Source organism: Amphibalanus amphitrite, unplaced genomic scaffold (genome assembly GCF_019059575.1).
Source record: "Amphibalanus amphitrite isolate SeventyFive unplaced genomic scaffold, NRLGWU_Aamphi_draft 001303F_arrow, whole genome shotgun sequence".
In the NCBI taxonomy this organism is placed as follows: domain Eukaryota; kingdom Metazoa; phylum Arthropoda; class Thecostraca; order Balanomorpha; family Balanidae; genus Amphibalanus; species Amphibalanus amphitrite.
Window position 1 is genome coordinate 110309 of NW_024882796.1, and position 16823 is coordinate 127131.

The 16823-nt window shown below is 51.2% G+C and overlaps 1 protein-coding gene across 1 annotated transcript in view; it reads right to left on the reverse strand.

The window, feature by feature from the left end:
- LOC122371985 overlaps nucleotides 1–13976 on the reverse strand; it is a 46530-nt gene extending 32554 nt beyond the window's left edge. Inside the window, exon 1 of the mRNA XM_043348800.1 lies at nucleotides 13589–13976. Within this exon, the coding sequence (XP_043204735.1) occupies nucleotides 13589–13934 (346 nt within the window). The 5' untranslated portion in view covers nucleotides 13935–13976. The remainder of the gene's footprint in view (nucleotides 1–13588) is intronic.
- Nucleotides 13977–16823: the final 2847 nt, after the last annotated feature.

Here is a 16823-nt window from a genome sequence, read left to right on the forward strand (position 1 = left end):
CCGTAGGCACGTTAAGAACAGCCGACAGCGGAAAAAATCCACATCAAGCCGCTGCGTGCGACTGAAAATGATGACGCCACAATTCGTCAGCCGAGCCAACCGTGAGAATGCAGTAATTAAAAAGAGCTTCACAAAAGACGCGGCCGCATTGGGGCTGAGCTCGGCTGGCGGCTCCCCACTTCTCCACAAATAAAGGGCCGCCGCTGGCAGTTTCTCTCAGACGGGCTGAATTTGTCTGAGCGCAGGAAGGCGGCCTCCGCAGCCGTCGTTATCTGTTTGCCAGGTCAGCGGCGGCGCGGCGCTGGTCGGCTGAGGACGCGGCCGCTCGGAGCCACGCCTCATTACCCCCGGCGCCGCCGTGACGTCGCCGATCGCTGTGTGTGACGTCACGTGATCCCGGGCGGACCGGGGTCACGGGTTCAGGTGTGACATCACCAGGGTCGGGGAGGCAGCGGCGGCTGCCAGCGGGTGATGAAACTGTTGTCACTGCTGCCCACTTGAACTGTGTTTCGAGGGTGGTCCAGCCAAGAGATGAGGGGACCAGAGTGTGGCATCGCGCCCATACGGACCGTCAACACATATAGAACATGGCGCGTGATGCGCCCAAATAGCCTCGGCGGATATGTGACCCCGCCACGTGGCTACATTATTTTGTGAATAAGAGCCAGAGACGGGCATCCAAGCTTAGTGCCTTGTTCAGACGTGGGTTTTCCTCATTAAGGATTCTTTTTTTTAAGGATGTTTTGCGAAAACATTCCGATCGTAAGTACTCCGCAGTGCCAGTCCGCATCTTTCCATTCCCATCACGACCTTCCTACGGCTGCAACCCCTTTGCAAGGCCCCGATTGTTCATTTCGTTTCCGAAGAGCGCCTAATCCTCCTGCCGGCGATGCCTTCCCCATTAATTAACGCCATCACGAGGTTGGGAGGTGGGTCATGTCCCACTCGGCTCCCCAGGGGCGCCGTTTAGCGCGGGAGGACACCGCCCAGAGACCTGTGCCGGTGCCAGTGCGGCGCTCACAGTCGGCAGGATAAATAATCCAGCGGCGCCGCTGCCAGCCTTCACAGCGGGACGCCGGTCCAGCCACTCAGCGATCAAGGCTGTTCAGTCGCTTATGTCTTCACCACAGAGGGCATGGTGTGATGACTGATCAGGTCATTGCAGGTAAAACGTCACCGGTCAGGTGTGGCCGGATGAGACGCAACAAGCGACTGCAGGTAAGGAGCCATCCGATTCAACTTCCTACGGGGGAAACCGATGTTTACATCGCATTCAACCTAATTTAAATGCTTTGTACTACAGAAGGTCGATCACTAGCTTCATAGACTGTTTTATTTTCCAGCATTGCGCTACTCGACTGACTGGTTTCATCACCGTGGTACCCATATCCAAATGCTGCGGCGCTTCGACAGCGGGTGATACATCATTCACGACCCACACGCGACGTTTTAACCCTGTCCCTTGCCTCAAAAAGAAGTATCTTCCACCCACCACACCCCATAAAACACTTTTGTCAGTTGTAAACGATACGCCCGATTAGTGAAAAGTTGTGTGAAGATGCCCAGTTCAACTACTCCGTTGAGTATCCAAAATTAGCTGGTATGGCCAGGCCAGCCGCGGCCATAGATCACAAAAGCCATAAACCTATCGTCTGTGCGAGAGGCTGCTCTGCGAGGGAGAGTAATGAATATCGGTGTGCGGACCCTCGTGGAGCACGGCTCCATCCTGGGAGCCAAAAACGGGTGCCACACGCGACGGAGAGAGACGGAGCGAGTCGCACTCCGCAGGCGTCACCGGTGGGACCCCGCCCGAGCAGTGAACCACCTTACCATGGGAGGCATGGGTCGGTAAAGTAATCCTACTATTATACCTTTTCGGAGGACAAATGGTTTGGGAAGGGGTGATTGGATCGTCACAACGTGATAATGGGAGCATTTCACGTTTTAAAACCTTTTCCTAGTTTCAAAAGCTGACTAATGAAATGGAATTTGTCGTCTACCGGGTGTCCCAAAAGTAAGGTCATCATTTGTTTTGGCCACACTGCCAAAAATACGCGATGGATAGATATAAATAGGACATCATATGAAACAGCATTTTATAAAAAATTTATTCTGACATACATATGAGTCAATACATTGGCTCGTAGCCCCACATTTGCTGTTTTTCTACATGGCTACCATTTCGGGCCGCGTGCATGAATAGACTACGTTTGACTTCCTCCACTATTCTGGAGCGATTCTCTGGTGAGATGCCGCCTATGTTTGCTCGAAGGGGTCATTATTTAGTTCTTCCCGGCTCGTTGGGTTGTCCTGAAAGACAATCTTTCTGTTGTGTATCCAGAGAATAAAAATATGAAGGTGTAACGTCAGGTGACCGCGGAGGCCATTCAATGGCGTTGCCCTGACTGAAAATTACGGGATCTCACATCCACTCTCGGAGACAATGCATGATCTTCAGGACGGTGCAAGCATAGTCTCCATCCTGCTGAAACCACTGCTGGCTGATGGTGTCGGCACAGCTGCGTTGCGACGAGCGGAAGAACCACTGGGAGGACTCTCGGGCCTCCGCCACCTCTCTTGATTTATTGTCACCCGATTCCCGCTGTCGTCCTCAGGACCTCGAAGCACAGGTGGCTAAGTATACATGCCCTGTGCGTACATTATACCTTTTTTCTGACGTTTTACCGGTTGAGGCGAAACTATGCATGAGTTCAGAGATAGGGCGAGCTGATAGGGTCTGCTTAGGGCCGAAAACTGGGCGATATTGACCCTTTGTTTTAATGACGGACCCTCTCTAAGAGTTGAATTTCGACCTTCTCAGTTTTATGCCTACTGCTCGGTGTAGTTATGATCAAAAATGGTTTAAGCATGCAAGAAAATAATTTTATGGATGTACCTTGCACGTGTTAACATTGGAAGTGATTCGGACTCTTACTTCTCGAGATATTTAAGTTTTAAATCATGACCTTACTTTTGGGACACCCGGGCTAAATAATAAGGAAAAGGGCATTAAGGTCGTTCTCCACGGTACATGTTTTGCGCGTTTTTAATGACGTTTTCACGCTTTTTTGATGTTTTGCGAGTTTTTCATGATCCGGCGTTGATCTGTACCATTAAATTACACGGTGCCATCTCCACGGCGGAAGATTTGTCAAAAATCGAAAAACGCGTGGCTTCATAAAATCAAAAAACTGCAAAACTCGTAAAACGCGTCAGTTGTGTCATGCTGGTGTCATGCAAAACTCGTAAAACCTTTAAAAAACGCAAAACTCTCATTTGTAAAAACGCGCGATTTTATCCAAACATTTGGATCGAATGAAAGTTTTCCGGTTTTTGACAAGGCTAAAAAGGTAATCCTTCTGCTATTAACCCGCGCACCGACGGGGGTCTGCGCCAACTTAGTACCGACGGGGGGGGGGGGGGGCGGATGACCGCCCCCCCCCCTGAGATCTCGAGAACGAAGCAAGATAGCGACAAGCGGTAAACGGCATCGGATACGCACGGTCAAGATCTACAATTTTTACTAAGGTCATTTTCAGGTCAGGTCAAAGATGACGTCACAGGGGTCGAAAAAGTCAAAATGGCGGCGCTAAATATGGAGAGAGTTTTTCTCGAATAACTTTCGAATTAGTCAAGATAGGAACAAACTAAGGGCATCATCGTGATCCTCTCGTCAATCCGCATCGAATGATATATATGTTGACCTCGAAAGGTCAAGGTCAAAGGTTGACCTCAGGTCACGTGACCTCGAGGTCATCATGTATATCATTCGATGCGTCTTGACGAGCTGAACACAATGAGACCATCCACGCGTCTGTATCTTGTTCCTGTACGGAGTTATTGGCCAAAAACCTTTGGTGACCTTTGATGACGTCACATGACCTCACAGCTGCCCAACAGCAAAACAGACCTCAAGGTAGTGAAGGTTGATCGTATATGAAGTCATGTATGGTATATGGGGCCATTCCGACCCGTTTTAGTGGTAAAAACAGGGAGTTGATTTTTCCCCCATTGACTTATAATGGGGAGGTCGCGAAATTGACCTGACCTTAGGTCACCGATATCAAAATTCCGAGATATACAAATTGTAGCTACTAATGACCTAATAACATCCTGCGACTTTCAAAGGCCTCCGACATCTACTGTAGCTCTGGCACGGTGACAAAGTTGCAAAAAAGTGACTTGAGGTTGGGTCATTCAAAGTGACCTGGTGACCTGACCTTGAAAGATAGGAGGTTCAAAATTGCACACCATGTGTAAAATTGATAAGGGAATAGTCATACAAAATTTCGCGGCGCTACGCGCCGCGGTTTTCCCGCTATTCGCGAAAAACCTCAGGGGGGGGGCGGATATCCGCCCCCCCCCCCGTCGGTGCGCGGGTTAATACCATTTTACGGTGAAGTGGATGCAATGGAAAGTGTGAAAAGCGATGAAACGCAATTTGATTAAGCCAATGATCATGGCAAGTACTCAGACAACCATACCAATAACTTATGTTGCTATTCCAACGATGTGGATGTCAAATAATTACATAGTGAGTCAATGGATAACAGATATAACGATATCAGATCATTTCAGATAATTGATAATTAACTGATGTCATAGCGGTGATAACAATAGGGTAACGTGATGATACTCATATAACTATCTTTACAGCGAAAATCGAAGGGTTAATAGAAGCCGTGCGCCAGATACCTGCCCTGTGGGACAAGAGGGCCACGGCATACAGCGCACGAAGGGCGGAGAAAGATGTTCTTTCTCTGAAATTGTAATTGTTCTGAAAGGCTGACAAACTAAAATCGTAAAAAGCGAAAAACTCGCAAAACTCGCAAAAGCGTCTGTTAAAAAGCGAAAAAAAGCGCAAACTCTCGTTTGCTAAAACGCGTAAAAACCGAAAATGTTTACACGTGGAGACAGTACTTTAGTCTCACACCTTCGGTCAAATGTTTGCAAACAAAATTTCCAAATAGATGCAGATCACCGTGTAAATACACACCCGTCACTCCGGGTGGTGGCTAATCCAGCCTCCCCACCCCTGTGCCACAAACACGCCCTGCCCGGGGCGCGGGTCCGGTGCATCTGCAGCCGTCCCCTCCCATACCGCCACAACAGTAGCCCGGTGGGTGAGTCGTGTTTGCGTCCGCCGGTCACCAGAATAGCGGCGTGCAATGCCGCGCGGAAGGTGTGTTTACACCGCACGCTTTTAGCACCGGCGCCGGCCGCGGCAGGCCGTCAACAAACGCTGACTAACGCGCTCGATGACAGAGCTGCCGACGGGGCTGACGGGTGACGGGCTGACGCTTCCTACCCGGTGTCCTCGCGCCGCCGGGCCTGACGCTTCCTCCCGGCGCGGCGTCCCGGGCCGTCCTGCACTGACGCTTCTCAGAAAGGAAGGCGATGCCGTGTCGGGAGAGCTTGGAAATGACTGCATACAGCATATTAATGTTACAATGAAGGCATGAATACATAAATCTTGTCATCTGAGGATGTGTCATCTGAGGGCAAAGCTGAATGAAAAATTGCAATGATCACAAATTATGTCCCTAAGACAGCATTTGCTTTTGTCTGTCTGTAAACGAGCTAGAGAGGCGACCGCCTTGTCCCTTTCCCCTGAGCTCCTCTCCTCTTATCACACGGTGCAGAGGAGGGTTCCGCTGGAGATGCGCTCGTCTTCAGTCACGTGTTTCCTGTCAAACTCACGGGCCCCTTCCGCTGATGGTTGGCTCTTCAGCCCGTCGCCACCAGCATTATTTCGGTCACACGCAGGCCAAAACAGGGGAGGGGTGCAAGGTCTGGCGACTGGAGAGGACGGGTTAGGGAGAGCATGGAAGAACTCGCTTACACTTATGGCTGTTGAAAAGAGTCGTATGCATCTGCTCTTTCTGCACTTCACAAATGTGAAATGGTCCATGCACCGGAATACGTTTATCCCAACCGAGAAGGGGATGTGAAAAGCGTGCACTAGAGTTAGCATCGCCAGAACCAGATGTAGAAGTGCACGCTTTATTAGAGCAGTCTGCAAGGTCTGAGGAAAAATGCTTACGAACTCATCACGTCATATCAAAACCATCAGTGATATCGCATAAACGGATAAACACGTGAAGCTCTTCCGAGTATGATGCAAGAGTATGTTTTTCGTTTTGTTCAACGAAGAAATGAACGTCTACCTAAGGTAAATGTGATGTAAAATCTAAGTGATTGCATGTCATGGCACATTTATACTATTTGGTGTAGGCATGTCAGTTACGAAAAATAAATAGACGAACTGGAAAATATTCTTTGTTGCAAAGACAGAGTCCCTCCACTGCGACTGTTTTATATTCATATTAAACTGTTCTGTAGTTACAGCGTTTGACTAAAATATGTTACTTAATTTCCTGGGAACCTGAGCTCGCTCATCGTGCATTATCTAAATATAGGTCAGCTCTTTAGATCACACTAAGCAGAAGAATAAACAGCACACCTATTCCCGGGTAATGCATGACGCTATAGCCAAAAGAAAAATCCTTCGCTTACCATTCACACGCTAACAACTCCTCACTCTCGTATCTCACTTGTCTGGGCTGGGACCTGGCGACGAAATCCCCGGGGGCCTTAGGCGGACCGGTCAGAGGATATAAAATATAACAAACGTGCCATTACGGCGCCATGATGTCGTCAGAACTCGTGACAAACACCGCCTGTATGTCACACCAGACAAACATCTACTTCACGACCTCGTTATCAACGGCCGACAAATCCAACCATCCGCCAAAAGTCACATCGCTTCTTCGTCGTGGGCCAAAATCGGCCTCACATCACCACAAATTTCACTGCGAGGAACTGCTGCCCTGTGACGTCACTAGCCCACCTGCTGCGTCCGGCAGTGGTCAGGGTGATCTCCGGGCGATCAGCTCCCCCCCCCTCGTCACAGGGCGCGGCTGTTTGTTAGTTTTTGTGAGGCTAATGATCTCATTGTGACAAGCGGATAAACAGACGCGCTGGTAGGAATAGGCAGGAGCGCCGGCGCGGCCTTTACGAGCCCAGAATGGCCCCTACGCGCGCCGCTAGATAGACCTCGTGTGTATACAAGTCTGGATCGCGGCATCTTGATGGCGATGATCTCGATGGCCGAATGTAATCAAACGGAGTGGTTCTGCCGCCTGACCACCTTACAGCCGGCACGTAGCCCGGCAGAAGTCACGGATAAAATGAGCCAAACGTCTACGAGGGTTCTCTGAGAGTGCTCCCAACGTATTCCGGATTCTTAGAACTAGGCTACATCAAGGATGCGACGCGGGCTTTTTAGCATGCCACTCACGCATCTGGGACGCATACCTGAATTTATTTCGTCCCGGTGAATCCGCCTGTGATCTGCCGCACGGCATGCGTGAGAGCTCCGCTCGGCGCCTGCGTCGGTAGGCTGTACCGGTGGGCGGTGTGTGCTGCGGCACAGCCTACCTGGCGCCGCCGCGGTGAGCGGAGCGGCCGGTGCCGCGCGCGATGACGCTATCTCGGCAGGCCCCGATACGTCAGCGTCAGCGAACATTTTCCCGAGCCGTAAAAAGGCACGCAAGATCGAGCGCGCGTCGCCGCGCCGCATTGTGCCGGCGCTCAGTATTCTCCGCGGCCGCGGCCGGTTTTAACCTGGTTGCGATCTGCCGCACCAGAAACACATCTGGCTGCCCACCGGCCGGCGAATTGAGATTCACCCGGCATCCGGCCGCTGTTCATGGTTTTTGTATCGCGCTTTGATCTGTGACGGGTCAGTGCGACTCCCATCCGCGGACTTCTGCGTCACGGGCGGATCTCCTCGATCCCCAGAGAGAGAAAATTGGCCGCCGGATTTGGCCACGATCGGCCCCGATTTAGCCGCAGATCAATCACCCGTGAAACCTGACCTCTGAGTCGGGGTGAGCGTCCGTCACCTGCGCCTCCCTCCCCGTTATCTCCCCCAGTTCCGGCAATTACAGTCCCGGCTACAAAACAGCCGCCGAGATACCAAACACCGCCGGGAAGGACAGGCGCGTGCGGCGTTGACGCTCGAGACGGCACGCGTGCGGCGCGGGACGCCCGAAGACGCTCTCTCCCCGCGTGGCGCGTGCGGTGGGGATGTCGCAAACAGGCCGCGTCTCCACCTCGCTTCATTAGCGCCGCGTGCGTCGCCGTTCGAGTGAGATCCCCGCCGACGGGGTTGGGGTAGAGCGAGGGAGTTCACCCTCTCCTCTGGTGGGCGGGGCGGAGAGAGGAACCCCGACAGAGCGGAGAGGTGGACACGGGACGGACACCGGCAGCTGGTCGGAACACCGCCGGCCCGGCCCGGATCCGGAAACGATCAGAGCCGGCGGCCGCCTTGTTAACACGCGCCGCGCGCCAGGTGGGCAGTTGTGCGTGTCTGAGACGCCCCAGACAGCTGCATGATGGCAGGCGGTTTGACAGCTCCGCCGCCTCCTCTGCCGCTCGTGCTGAGCGCCTGTCAAAAACCTCATACCTCGTGCTGCAGTGACATGGACGCGCGTGTCAAACGCGCCTGTCATACGCGGCGCGCACGTCAGCTGCGGCCACTGACTGGTCTTTGAAGGCGGGCCGACGTGAAATGGACCTTTCCCACGACACGGCGGCTCTCCATCTCGGTCCGATGGAGCCCGATGTCGTCGACAGGCGGACAAACGTCTTGGCGGCGCTATCAGCAGGAGGCGTCCGTCGGCTGACCAGCCAACATCCCGGCAGCCGGGGTCGTCCAAACTACACGGTAAAATGGCCTGTAGCAAAGACTGGCCGCAGGGGAACTAGCTGGGCTGTCGCATGACTAGCGATTTTAGTGTCTAATCGGTAGACAAAAAAAAAATGTCAAGTGAGATCAAAGGGGAAATGTACTTATCGTCGATAAACAACTAACGATCTGTTTCCTTTTACCATTAGTTAAGATTCGCTTCAAATGCTCGAAATATTCTAGCATCAATGAGTCTCTCGAGTCGTCGAAGAGCCAATGCAAACTTCTGACCTCATTCCGCAAGTTTCTCAAACGGTTAAAAATATACCAACATAACTTTCAAATTCCCAGAGATTCTGCCGGCAGTCCACAAATTCCTGAGTGCTGTGTCCTCCTCAAGTAGGTATTTAGGGGTTTTAACTTCAAAGATACCCCAACCCAGAGGTTGTGCGCTGTCCCAATTTTTTAATTAGACTTCCCTCAGAACTCTCACAGCCTACCCCTCCCTCGGGAGTTTCCGCACCGAGATACACCAAACCGCCCTTACCACGATAACATTGACGGTCTGAGGAGAGATCCAGATCTCCGCAGTCAAAAGGGGAAGATCCCGATCTCCCGGTCGTCGGCCCTAAAGGACGACCTCCTGCCGTGATTCGGAGCAGATAGCTGGTCGCGTGTCGCGCCGATCCGTCTCCAATCTGACGCCCGCCGATCCATATGCAAGTGGTGCGGACCCGGATTCAAGTGAGCGGGGAGGGGGGGGGGGGTCTGCGTGACGGCGGCGCGGGAACGGTAGGGGAGGGGGGGCGATAGGGCACGCGGCTTTCGGGGAGCTATGGGGGACAGTTCCAGGCAGCCCGTCCATAAATCAAGTGAACCGGATGAATCACACGGGGGTCGACGCTGTGACTCACAAAAGATCTCGGCGATAAACTTGGCCCTGGTGGTCGCCCCTTTCCCGTTACTAATAAGCCTGAATGGCCGGCGGAACAGCGGAAGCTTCAAAGATTAGCACACGACCAAAAACCGCACCTCGTTTGGGATAGTAAACATGCAGCGCGTCAGAGAGGCAACCCATCGAAACCGATGACTGATGACCGGCTAATAGAGCGACGGTGAGCCAATGACGTCATTATAAGCTGTCCGGGAGGAGCAGGTGATTGATATTAAGCATAGTAGCCTGATTAGATCAATAATCCGAACTAAGGCCGGGCTGGCGCGCCCGTATGACCCCAGATGATAAACATGGGACCAAAAGGCGGAGTGACATTGTCCCTAGAAGTTTTGAAATCATCGAAAACTACTAGGGATTGTCCCTAGAAGTTTTTGGAGTTCCCTCTACTGGGGACACGCAAAGAACCCGGGACATGATAACGGCGCAACTTGCTCAGCTCTCCGAACACATTTGTTTTGCCTTGGGAACGGTCGCGTCAACATCGCCACGGTAAATAAAAAGGCCCGCGAGCGATGTGCCTCCCTTATACAGATATGACGGTGCCCTCCAGCCTCCAGGCACGTGCGTGTGGTCGCCGTAAAGCTGGGTACGGCAGGCCGGCACTCGTCCGAGAAATTGGTCGAGTTTGTTTCCCAGTCACCCGAGGAGACACCCGAGCCGATTCTGGAGGTGCCCAGCATGATTGCTGAAACGAACTCGGCTGGTTACATACTGGTCCAGCTTATAAACCCGACCGAAGACGATATGCAGCTGCCCGCCGGTTACGAGCTGGGGCAGACTCAGGTGTATGAGGGGCTGGTCACCACAGTGTGCGTGGACCCGGCGGGAGGTCAGGATCAGGGCAGTACTGGGCCGCCGCTCTGGGCCGGCCGCTGGTCAAGCTAACATTTCCTAGATCAATTTCCTCTGGAACATCGGAATGGGGATCGGAGACGGCGGATAGAGGGGGGAGGCATCAGGGCCATGCCCCCGCCCCAGTGAAAATCAGGGGTCATCATATAATTTGCCCCCCCCCCCAAAAACAAGCGATGGGGCCCCGGCCCTTATTCGATTGTCACGAGGCTCAAGAAACCCACGCCAGCTATTAACAGCTCCATACCGGTCTTCGAGAGTCCTACACTGACCTCTGAGGGCCCTTCCGTGGTGGTCAAGCGCCCGCATTGACCGTGGAGGGCCCGCATTGACCTCTGAGGGCCCTCCGCTGGCCTTAAAGAGCTCCTAAACCGGCCTCAGGGGCCCATCCGGCGTCTGAGGGCCTCACATCGGCCTCTGGTGGCATTTATGTCTCTGGGGTACCAAGACTAACCTATACGTGTCCCTGAGGGCCCTGTACTTGATTTTGAAGACCCGATGCCGGCCTCTAAGGGCCTGCATCGGCCTCTGAGGCCTATTTTGGCCTTTGGGGCCCTCTGCTGGTCTGTGAAATCTAACACTGGCTCATGCCGGTCTTTTAGGACCCAACACTGACCTCAGATGCCCCAATGCTGGCCTGTAAGGCCCATATTAGCCTCTGAGGGCCCCGCACTGGATTCTGAAGACCCGATGACCGCCTCTAAGGGCCCGCATCGGCCTCTGGGCTCTGAGGGCCAAGCTTGGCTTTTGAGCGCACTCTGCTGGTCTCTGGGGTCCAACGCTGGCCCATGCCGGTCTTTTAGGACCCCACACTGACCTATGAGGCCCCATGCTGGCATGTAAGGGCCAATATTAGCCTCGGAGGGTCCCGCACTGGATTCGGAAGATCCGATAACGGCCCTTTTTATGGCCTGCATTGGCCTCTGGGGGGGGGGGGTTATCTTGGGTTCTGAGGGCCCTCTGCTGGCCTCTGGGGTCCAACGCCAGCCCATGCCGGTCTTTTAGGGCCCTACACTGACCCCTGAGTGTTCCATGCCTGCCTGTAAGGACCCACATTAGCCTCTGAGAGCCCAAGTCGGCCTCTTATGGTCTCAAACTGCCATTAGGCCCTTTACTGGTCTCTGAGGCCGTTAAACTGGTCTCTGAGGGCCCAAACCGACCTCTAAACACACCGACCTCTGATGGCCCAGTTTCTGCCCTGGAGACCCAAGACTGGCCCTTATGTGCCTCTGAGGGCCCGTACTGGCTTCTGAAGGATCGATGCCGGTCTCTGAGGACCCATACCAGTCTTTAAAAGCCCCACACTGACACCTGAGGCCCCACGCTAGCCTCTGCGGGTCCCAAACTGGTCTCTATGGGCCCCAACCAGCCTATGAGGTCACTAAACCGGCCACTGATGGCCGTATTTTGTTCTCTGGGGCCCAAGACTTACCTTTGGGCGTCACGCACTGGCCTCTGAGGGCCCACACCGGCCTCTGGGGCCCCATAGCCCCATAGCGGCCATCAGACATGGGCACGGATCCCAGACGACCAAACACGAAAATCAATATGACCACTAGATTAGTGGTCTTTAAGCGTGGAATTATGGTGGAAAACATGGCTTATAGATGCCTCTCAACGAACCAACCATTTTGCATTCCCTCAGAGTTTACAGTTTTGAGAAAATCCCTCAAGATCCATCTCGGATCCATGATCACGAATCATGATTCGTGATCATGATTCGTGATCATGGATTCGAGATGGATCTTGAGGGAGTTTCTCAAAACTGTAAACTTTGAAGGAGTGCAAAACAGTTGGTTCATTGAGAGGCTTTTATTAGCCATGTTTTCCACCATGATTTCATGCTTGAAGACCGTTTATCTAATGGCCATCTCGATTTCCGTGAATGGTTGTCTGGGATCCGTGCCCATGTCTGGCGGCCATCAAATTACCATAGCGGCCCCATATTACCATACCGGCCTCAAAGGCCGGTATGTTAATAATGGGGGCCCTGCAATAATGGGGCTCGGGAGGCACTGGGCCTCCCGAGGGTCGACAGGGCCTCTTTGCCAAGTTGCCCTCCCCCTCAAACGCCAAGTCTGCGACCGTCCCTGCATGCATAGGCAGAAGGATGTGGGCATGCGTTTCATGATCGAAGAACATGCCTACTACCGCGTAACTTCTTCGTTTTTTCCAACTAAATATTAATTATTCTCCCTCGTTTTTAAATTAGAGTGGCCGAAATCCAACGAGGTACGCAGATTTGGGGGTAGGTGGGTATTGCCGACCAGACTCAAGCAAAGGTTTGTGGCGACGCCCTGGAAAAGTGTCCCTAGAAGTTCTGAAACCGTGGTGACGCCACTGGATGTGGCATATACTGAGTTGATGCAGAGTAAACATTGAAATGATGAGCATGAATCGCTAATTAGGAAATTTTGAGCAAGTGCGAATAATCACGGTGTAGCGATTCAGTTGACGAATTTTATAGTCATTTGTAGTTTGGACATTACTTCCCCATTTCCTCAGATTCCTTTCTTTGTCTGGTCTTTGAGTTTCATAACAAAACGCCTTTATGTTGAATTAATTAGTTAAAACACATAATTCTAAGTATAAATTTAAATTTACAAAACATTCATTAACTTCATCATCTGCTTATAAGCGTCTACTATGCTTGCAAAGTAATTACGGGCCAATATAATGTAGGTAGGATGCACTGCAGTGACCGATCTTGCTATATCATGATATAAAATTACCACGAGAATACAAAGTCGCATTTGGAAAGGGTATCGTCTGCGTTTTCATTAAAAATAGACATTCCAAGCCCAAATCAGTTTCAAACAGTACAAGCAACATTAGGCAAGTTCAATACGGATGAAGAGAACGACAATATATCAATCTTTATTGCAGCGGCGCATTAAAAACTCCTTCCATGAAGCAGTACAGGAAACAATAAATTCTTCTGAACATATCACACGCCATTAGCAGAAAATAATGCATCGAATCCATTCAGTTTACTTTATTGCCTGTTAACAGCAACCGACTTCAGCCCGATATACTTCATACACGGATAAAAGTTGCCTCGAGCCCTATCACAATTGCCAATCACCCACCTTCGTGATTTTCTCCGAGTGTCCGTCTGTTGGACATGGCTCCGGCCTCTCTCCTCTGGACGTGTGCAGCTCTCCCTCCCTCTCTCCTCGGTACGGTACCGCAGCGCCCACCGCCACGCCGCCGCTGCTCCGCCCGCCACACAACACACCACACACTCGCGACGCTCCGTCCCGTACTGACGCCTCCCCGCGGCTCGACCCGTCCGACCAACAACCCCGCCCCTCGCCCTCCCCCGCGCAGGCGCACTGACAAGCGCCGGCTACCCGCCAGCGGCAAGGCGCCGCGGGCGCCGCCGCGGGCGCCGTAGACCACAGCTGAGGGAGCCACAGACACACTGGGGAGCATGGCCAACGCCTTGACCAACGCGACGCCCACGCGCCCGCCTCAGAAGCGCGTGGACTTGAACAGAGAGGATGACCTTGACCGATTGTGTCGGAGGACATCCATCTCAGCGGAGGTAACGAAGGAGCTCTCTCGGAAGTCGAGCTCGGGTTTTGAGATGCTCCCGGGAGGGGACAGGGACAGTGTGCGCGGGGTTTCGCTCCTGAACGAGTAGGCTGGAGGAGGCTGACGGACGCTGGCGTACAGCTGCTCCATGGTGCTGTCGGATGCCGAGGAGCTCGTGGTGCTCTCGGAAGAACCAGACAGCAGCGCTGGGAAAGAGAGGTGGTATGGTTAATGCGACGCTAATACGACGCCCGTTTCTTGCAGTCGCGACGCTTTGAAGTTGTTTATGCTGTAAGTTATTGAAGTGGTGCGGCAATGGCATGGTAAACAGCCACGATTTACCGTGGTGTCTGCGAAACGGTCATGGATGGCAGAAAACATAAACATAACGAGCGTTTTTATTGGAGATGAAATATTTCCGGACTGTGTAGGTCAGATAAATCGTGTGACTAACCCATTGTCGTAACTGTTTTACAATATTTCCCACACTGAGACACATCACTAGATTTTTTCCGTGTTCTGATTAAAAAACTAAACTGGTAGAATAACTGTGTCGAACTAACCTATCCTTCCTGTCGATAATAAAAGTCGAGGATTGGTGCAAGCAAAAAGCGCAGCCGTTTTTAATTTGCATTCTTTTTTAATTCAGCATGACGCGCCAAAATTAGTCTGGTTGAATAAGGACAGGTGTTATCATGTTTCACTGCAATGCTCTTATAGCCTTGGTTACTGCAATCTCCTGTCTAGATAAATTTAACTTTCGTTCAGATCGCAATTATGTACATTCGTGACACTTATACAAGAAACAAGTACACCAATTCGGTACTTTGGTGTATTTGTGTATTTGGGAATTTGGGAATGTATTTCTTTGGTGTATTTGGGAATTGGTGTACTTCTTTCTTTTATAGTGTCACGAATATACATAATTGCGATCTGAACGACTGAATATCTGCGAAATTTAACTCTGACTCGCCTCTGTGTCCGAAGTCGGCCGTGAAGCTGGTCGTTGCCGGCCGGCTGACGGGACTGGCGAACCGGTAGGGTTGTCTGACGGCCACCTCGTCCACTGTGCGCAGGACGTCATCACCCAGCTGAGGACTGCCCAGCCGGCTGGTCTCCCGACTGAAGGTGCCCGTGTACAGGCTGGGCGTGCCTCCGCCGGCCACGCAGAATAACTGGCCTGCAACGGACGGGTCACTTTGCAGAACAGCAGTAAGATGTAAGATGTTCGATTGAGATAACATTTATTACCTTTATTCAATTTCTAATGAATAAAGTTTGGACGCCATTTAATTGCGTCCCAGAAAAGCTATTTCTGGCACCTAAAAGCTGACTCGCCCCAAAATTGGTCCTCAGCACCTATTTGGTGGATACCAGCACCAATCATGGAAAATGACCTTAATTAGCTGTTTCTGGCACCTATTCATCGGTACGCCTTACTCTTTTTTCTGAATCTGGCACCTAAATGCTGAGCGTAGCACCAATCTAGTAGAAAAATGAACTACTGGCTGGTAGAATCATGTTGTTCTGGTATAATGACCCCTGGAGTCTAGCCTAAAGGTTGCCAGTGCAGCTACACTCTAAGACAGCCCCGTAGTGATCTCAGCATTGTATTGTATATGACGTTTAAGTAAGCAAATAATATTGATTTGTTTGAAAAAACAATGTCATTTAAATATTTAAAAGCATTTATTTGTAATGCTTAAAGGGAAACATTTTTGTGAGTAATTGTCTCGATTTTGACCATTAAAACGGGTATTGTATTTTTTGACGTCATCAAATAGCTCCAAAAAAGAAATGTAATGTTTTCATTCCGTTCAAGGCCGCTGAAGAAACGCGGGATCTTGCGTGGGACATTGTCCGTTGTTTGCCGCGCAGAGTTGTGCCGTGGTTGTGCCTTTTTCATCCGTTTCTTATTTATGTCATATGTGTGCATGAAGCTTTGATTTTGTTTTTGGTTATTGTGTGGCCGGTCAGTCAAACGCCCCTGTAGAAACCGGATGCTGCGTTTGATCGAGATGGAGTCAGACGATGATTGCAGAAAGCTAATAATATTGAAAAGAGGGCCGGTTGCGTGGCATGTCTGTTCAGAGTTTACATTTTGCTTTACTCCAGTTTATGACCTGAGAGCCTGGCTGGAAGTGACGGATCCAAACTTTTCACGTTAAAATGGCTGAGGGTGCAATAATCTCTAGTCTCTACATAGCGGGCTGGTATAGGAGCGTCTTGCTATGCTGCACCATAGCTGGCTAGTGATTCTCTTTTGGCTAGAAATGGCATTAATCATAATCTCCACTGGCGAAAATGGCACTTGACATCACCGAATGCAACGTTCATGTTTGTTAGGATACATAAAATCAGGAAGATTACGCGAATTAGGTAGGCAAACGTGGAATAAAATAGGTGCTGGATGTTTTGGTTTTGGTGCTGAATCAGCAAACAGCAAATACGGAGTTCAACTAGACGATCTGGCAACTTTAGGCTGTGTGGAAGCAATTAGGTGCCAGATTCAGATATTAGGGTCGAATAAGCATTTTGGGGCTGATCAGCAATTAGGTGCCAGAAACAGCTTTTTAGGGACCAGAAACAAATATTCCCCATAAAGTTTACAACATTCTACACCCATCGCTTTATATTTCTCTATCTTCCGTTACAAAAATTAATTTTGCTAAATCACCTGATATTCAGCTATTTTTGATGCATGGCGAAAGCAAAGCCACATCCGTTTCACCATCCTGACCTATGTCGATTTCAGCTCACCTCCGGTTCTGGGCCGTTTCTTGTGCG